Source organism: Narcine bancroftii, chromosome 2, assembly GCF_036971445.1.
Source record: "Narcine bancroftii isolate sNarBan1 chromosome 2, sNarBan1.hap1, whole genome shotgun sequence".
Classification (NCBI taxonomy): Eukaryota; Metazoa; Chordata; class Chondrichthyes; order Torpediniformes; family Narcinidae; genus Narcine; species Narcine bancroftii.
Genome location: NC_091470.1, coordinates 139,927,502 through 139,934,084, shown reverse-complemented (window position 1 = coordinate 139,934,084; position 6,583 = coordinate 139,927,502). Strand labels below are relative to the sequence as shown.

The 6,583-nt window shown below is 52.4% G+C and overlaps 1 gene segment (V, D, J or C); it reads left to right on the top strand.

The window, feature by feature from the left end:
* The first annotated feature begins 636 nt into the window (after nucleotides 1-636).
* Nucleotides 637-6,583, top strand: part of LOC138752947 (M1-specific T cell receptor beta chain-like) — a 14,109-nt gene continuing 8,162 nt past the window's right edge. Inside the window, 2 exon segments of the C gene segment in view lie at nucleotides 637-680; nucleotides 879-979. Coding sequence covers nucleotides 637-680; nucleotides 879-979 — 145 coding nt within the window.

Here is a 6,583-nt window from a genome sequence, read left to right as displayed (position 1 = left end):
TAAAGCAGAGTGTTGTAGAACAGGGGGATTTGGGGATGTGTTGTAGAGCAGAGAGGTCTGGCGGTGTGTTGTAGAGCAGTGGGATCTGAGGGAGGGTTGTAGAGCAGGTTGGTTTGGGGTGTGTCGTGGAGCAGAGGGATCTGGGGGAGTGTTGTAAAGCAGAGAGATCTGGTGGAGTGTTGTAGAGCAGAGGGATCTGGGGAGTGTTGTAGAGCACAGGGATCTGGGGGAGTGTTGTAAAGCAGAGTGTGGTAGAACAGGGGGATTTGGGGATGTGTTGTAGAGCAGAGAGATCTGGCGGTGTGTTGTAGAGCAGTGGGATCTGAGGGAGGGTTGTAGAGCAGGTTGGTTTGGCGTGTGTCGTGGAGCAGAGGGATCTGGGGGAGTGTTGTAAAGCAGAGAGATCTGGTGGAGTGTTGTAGAGCAGAGGGATCTGGGGGAGTGTTGTAGAGCACAGGGATCTGGGGGAGTGTTGTAAAGCAGAGTGTTGTAGAACAGGGGGATTTGGGGATGTGTTGTAGAGCAGAGAGATCTGGCGGTGTGTTGTAGAGCAGAAGGATCTGGGGGAGTGTTGTAGAACAGGGATCTGGGGATGTGTTGCAGAGTAGAGTGATCTTGGGGATGGTTGTAGAGTAGATGGATCTGGGGGACGGGAGTAAAGCAGATGGATCGGAGGGAAGGTATTTGAGCAGAGGGATCTTGGGAGGGTTGACGGATCGAGGAATCTGGCAGGTTGGCGGGGTTTTGAAGGAAAGGGTGATCTTGGTGAGCTTTGGAGAACAGAGGTATCTGAGAAAGCATTGAAGAACAGAGTGGGTTGGGAGAAATCATTCCCTTGGGGTTGTCTCCGCTCGATCTCCGGCTGTCTTGGGGTCTAGAAGACGGAGAGGGGGGAGGGGCGGGTTCGGATGCGGTGCCCGAACGCTGTGTAACAACAGAGAAGCCTATTTCGGTGGCGGAACCAGACTGGTGGTGTTAGGTGAGTGAGTTCGCCGGAGACGCCGAGCTCGGCAGGTCCTGGAGATGTTCGGACGCCGGTGAGTGTCGACAGACCAAGGGCGATCCCTGGGAATGGTTGGAATCGAGCGAGATATGGTAGGGAGAGAGAGGGGAGCGGTTTGGAATGTGAAAACAGTGGGGCGGGACAGAAGGAATGAGGGGAGGGAGCGAGTTGGGTGGAGAGGGAGAGTGGGGAGAGAGATAGGGAGTGGTGAAAGGAAGGGGTGAAGAAGATTGCGAGAGCGGTAGAGGGAAAGAGAGGGAAAGGGAAGAGAGATGGAGAGATAAGGGGAGAAAAATTGATGAGGGGTGGAGGAGGGTGGTAGGAGAGTGGGTGCGAGAGAGTGGGAGGGGGCGGGAGAGAGGTGGAGAGAGAGGGGAGAGGGGGAGAGAGAGGGGAGAGACATGGGAGGGAGAAGTGTGTTTCTGAGTGAGGGGGTAAGTTCGGAATGATAAAATGGAGATGGTTTGAATGAGAAGTGCGTGCTCCGGGGAAGTGGGTGACTGAGGTGGGGGGGGGGAGGGATGAGAGAAAAGGATAAAATAGACAACCAATCGATCAGGAAAAGAGCACAATTTCAGAGACAAAAGGAGGAGAGTGAGTAGATGGGGAGAGATGATAGAGAATGGGGAGAGAGAGAGAGGAGAGAAAGAGGAGGCAGAAGGGTGAGACGGGGAGGAGGGGGAATTCAGAGAGGACAAGGGAGAGGATAGAGTGGGAAGAGGTGAGAGAGGAGGGAAGGAGGGAGAGATAGGGAAACGGGGAGAAGGAATAGATAGAGAAAGGAGGGGTGGAGAGGGAGAGAGGGGGTAGGGGGAGATGTTTGTGGGTGAGAGGGGGATATGTTTGTGGGTGAGAGGGATGAGAGGAGAGGAGAAGAGAGAGGGGAGAGAGTTGAAGGAGACAGATTCTGAGCGGAATTTAGAGAACCACGGCGTGAGCGGTAGATCGCGCCGATGGAGAGGGGATTGGGGTTGTTTTAACACGGACACCGACCGCTGTGTTACGATGAAGCCTATTTCGGCGGCGGGACCAAATTGGTGGTATTAGGTCAGTGAAACCGCGACTCGAGCGGGGTCTGGTCCTCTCGGGGTCCGGGGGAGGTGGGGGGGGTGGGGGTGACGCTGCCGGACCTGAGGGGCCAGCGGCGCTCAGGGGCTGCAGCCGCGGGAGGTTCGGTCGGGAAAAGGAGGTGGGTACCGACGCGGCCTTCGGTGTGAAGGGAAGTGATGGGGCAAGTGAGCGAGTGAGAGAGAGGGAGCTTGGGGGAAGAAAGCGGGGAGGGGAGAGAGGAGAAACAGGGGGATACGGGGTCGAAAGGGAACGTGCGGGGGCGAAATAGAGCGGATGAGAGGGGGAGATAGGAGAGAAAGGAACCGAGGGAGACAGGGACAAAGGAGGGGGGAATAGAGTGAAAGGGGCAAAGGTTGAGATTGGAGAGGGAAGGAAACAGTAGAAGGAGAGAGAGAAACGGCAGAGGACAAAGACGGAGGGGGGTTGAGAGAGAAGAGGGGCGAACGGGGAGAGGGGGAGACGGTCAGGGTAGAGAGGGAGAAAAGGGAGAAAAGGAAGGGAGGAGGGGAGAGAAAGAATGGAGAAAGGAGGAATGGGTAAGTGAGGGAGGGTGAGGTAAAGGTGGAGAGTGGAGACCGAGAGAGACGGGAAAGTCGGGGAGAGAGAGTGGCCCAAAATGGAGGGAGAGAGTCGGAGAGGAGAGGAAAGGGGGGGTAGAGAGACAAATGGGGAGAATCGAACGAGAAAGAGAGAGGATCGAGAGTTGAAAAGAAAGGAGAGAGGAGGGACAGGAGAGAGGGGAAAGAAAAAGAGAGAGATTAAAGACGAGGAGAAGAGAAGGGGTGAAGAGTGGGGTAAGAGAGGCAGAGACATAGACATAGGAAGACCTGGAAGGGAGAGGGTAGGATAAAGAGGGAACAGCGAGGGAGATAGATTGGGGAGTTTGAAAATAGAGAGTTGGTAGGACAGAGATGGGGTGAGATAGGAGGGAAGAGGTAGAGAAGGAAAGAGGGGGAAGAGAAGGAGAGGGGGCAGAGAGATGGGGACGAGGTGGAAGAGAGGAGGATAAATCTTCAGGGATAAATTCCCGAACCTGTTGGACCTTTCCTTGTAATTCAGTCCCTCATGTCCAGGCAACACCCCAATAAATCTTCAGGAGATAAAGTCCTGAACCTGTTGAAACTTTCCCTGTAACTCAGTACCTGACGTATGGGCAACGTCCCAGTAAATCTTTAGGGATAAAGTCCCGAACCTGGTGAAAATTTCCCTGTAACTCAGTCCCTGATGTCCAGGCAACATTCCAGTAAATCTCTGCCCTCTTTCCATCTGATTGAGATCATTTTTATCGTTCGGTGACCAAAGCTGCAGACAATGCCCCAGATTTGGCCCCACCGAACACTTGTAGAAATTCACCAGAATATCCTGGACTCAGTACTGTGATTTATGAAGGCCAATGTGACAAGAATCTCTCTCCACGACCCTGTCCACCTGTGACGCCACTTTCAGGGAATTGTGTCTGTGTGTTTCCCAGATCCCTTTGTTCGATCGCACTCCTCAGTGCCCGACCATCCACCGTGGACGGTCCCACCTTGGTTTAACCTTCCAAAAAATGCATCACCTCATGCTTGTCTGCATTAAATTCCATCTGTCACTTTCTGATCAAACTCGATCCCTTTGATCGCAAAGCCTTCCTCGCAGTCCAAAACGCCTCGAATCTGCAAACATGCTGATCGATTGACCACGTTATCATCCAGATCATTGATACAGATGACAAACAACAATGGTCCCAGCACTGACCCCAGAGGCTCACCACGACTCACAGCCCTCTCGCCTGAGAAGCAGGCACCGCCTCTCTCTCTATCTGATCCCGATTAGCCAACGTCGAATCAATTGATTGCCATCCCTCTACTGAGCGTCTGAACCTTTCTGACCAGCCTCCCAAGAGGGATGTTGCCAAAGACCCTTCTAAAGTTTCTTGGTCTAACCCCCTTGGAATTTAGGAGAATGAAACATTTCGAACATTGAAAGGCGTGGGCAGGGTAGATTCCAACATGTTGATCCACCCCCTAACCCGCTGGTGAGAGAGTCGGGGACAAGTGGGCACAACTTCAGGATCGAAGGGGACGGAGACGGGGATGGGTATCTTCAGCCCGGAGGATTGTGGGATTTCTTGCCACAGGCGGTTGTGGTGGCTGGGTCATTGGGAGCATTTGAGACAGCGATCGGCAGGTTCATGATTAGCGAGGGTATCAGAGGTTATGGGTAGATGGCCGGGCAGTGGGGCTGAGAGGGGGAATGGATCTGATCGGAAAGGTGGGGGAAGCTTCGATGGGCTGAGTGGCCTTTTTCTGCTCCTATGTTGTGTGCGCTCTCTCTTTCTTCCTCTCTCTATTTCTCCCTCTCCCTCTTTCCCACCCTCTCTCTCCCATCTCTCTCCCTCTTTCTCACTCTCTCCCTCTCTCGCCTCTCTCTCTACCCTCTTCCTCTCTCTCTCTCTCCCTCTTTCCCCTCTCTCCCACTCTCTCCTCTCTCCCCCTCTTCCCATCTTCTTCCCTCTCTATCACACTCCCTCTATTTCCTCCTCTCTCACACCTCTTCCCTTCTCTCTCCCTCTCTCCTTCCCTCTTTCCCTATCTCTCTCCCACTCTTTCTCTTTTCCTCTCTCTCTCCTTCTCACAACCAATCTCTCTCTCTCTCTCCCCTCTCTCTCTCTCTTTCTCACTCTCTCTCTCTCTCTCTTTCTCTCTCTCTCTCTCTCTCTCTCTCTCTCTCTCTCTCCCCCCTCTCTCTCTCCCTCCCTCCCCTTGGTGCATTAAAGATAGACTTTCTCGTTCAGCCAGGGCGTCAACGGCAGGGATTAGAGAAAGAGTGAGTGAGCGAAGCATTAAGGGAAAAGAAACCACTGGACAATTTAGTCTTTTGATCAATGAGCCCTTTAAACCGGATCAAAGAATGACGTGCACATACTGAAGAGGTTTTAACTCGTCCAGTGGAAACCTCCCAGGATTCCTCTGGAAGGTTTAATTGACTCCCGAGACCCTGTAATTTTGTCATTAGAATTTGATAACTAAATTAAGCCCTTCTGTGAAGCGTTCAATGCTGTTATTTTTTAAAATGATCCTCTAAATTTAACTGACATTCTTCTTCCTCGTTGGAAAGATATTGAAAAATTGGGCAATAAAGTATTCAGAAACTTTCTATCTGAACAAAATGGGACTTGGGTATATTTTATTTCTTGGACAATTGTTCACAGACCTTAAACTACCATCTGTAAACAAATCTGCGGACCGCAGTCTTTTGTGCCCCCTGCGAGTGCAACAGGTGCAAGGGCCTGTGCCGTCTACGTAGAATGGTGTCAGGCACCGGCCTGCGTTCTTATGCGTCTCCTACTCGCTGTGGACATACTCCGAAACCTATTTCGGCGGCGGGACCAAATTGATTGTTGTAGGTAAGGAAAGCCCGCCCCTGTCCCTGGACCTCATGAGCTCAGGGCCGAGTGGGAATGGAAATGGAGTCAGGGATGGAGCGTGGAACATGTGGCCCATCTTCCTCTCCATGCGCCAGCCCCGTGTCCTATAACTGGGCCTTTTTCCCTTTGGAACTTTTCCGGTGCGTGCACCCCGCCTTCCCTCCTTCTGTTGAATGGGCCCCGGACCCTTCTTCTATTGTTTCGTCCCACACACCATGTGTGATGGAGGGGAGCCCCTCGGGCTCCCTTTCAACCTGTGATCCTTCTCGCCATAGTCTTCCCCGACCCCGGGAACAGGAGATACTGCGAATATTCTGAGAGGTGTTGGAGAAGAGGGGAGGGAGAAAGATGGAGTGGGGGAGAGAGAGAGAAGGAAGAGGATTATAGGAAAGAGAGACGGGACAGAGATAGGGAGAGAGAAGTGGAGAGGGAGATGGATGGAAAGAGAGAGGAGAGGAAAAATAGGAGAGGACTGGAGAGAGAGAGAGAGGAGATGGAACGAGAAAGGGGAGAGGAGTGAGAGATGGGGAGACAGGCGAGACAAAGAGAGGGGGAGAGATGTAGAGAAGAGGAGTTGGTGAGAGAAAGCGATGGGGACAAAGAGAAGGGAAGAGGGATATGGGGACATTTGGAGGTGAATGGGGAGAGATTGAGAGGGACAGGAGGATAGAGAAGGGGAGAGGTAGAGGGAAGAAATGTAGAGAGAAACTAGAGGGAGTGAGAGAGCGACAGAGAGAGAGAGACAGAAGGGGAGAGATGTAGGGGAGAGATGTAGGGGAGGAAAGAGAGATAGAAAGAGAGAGAGAGAGAGAGAGAGAGAGAGAGAGAGAGAGAGAGACGGGAAGGAAAGTCGGAGAGAGGGAGAGTCCAGGAGTTAGGATGATTTGGTAAAGTTGTGCAAGACTTTGGTAACGTCAGCTTTGAAGTATTGTATACAGTTTTGTTCACCGCACAATAGGAAAGATCTCAATGAGATAGAAAGGGGGCAGAGAGGATTTACTGGGACGTTGCCCGAACGTCAGGGACTGAGTTACAGGGGAAAGTCCAACAGGTTCGAGACTTTATCCCCTAATGATTTAATGGGACGTTGCTCAGACGTC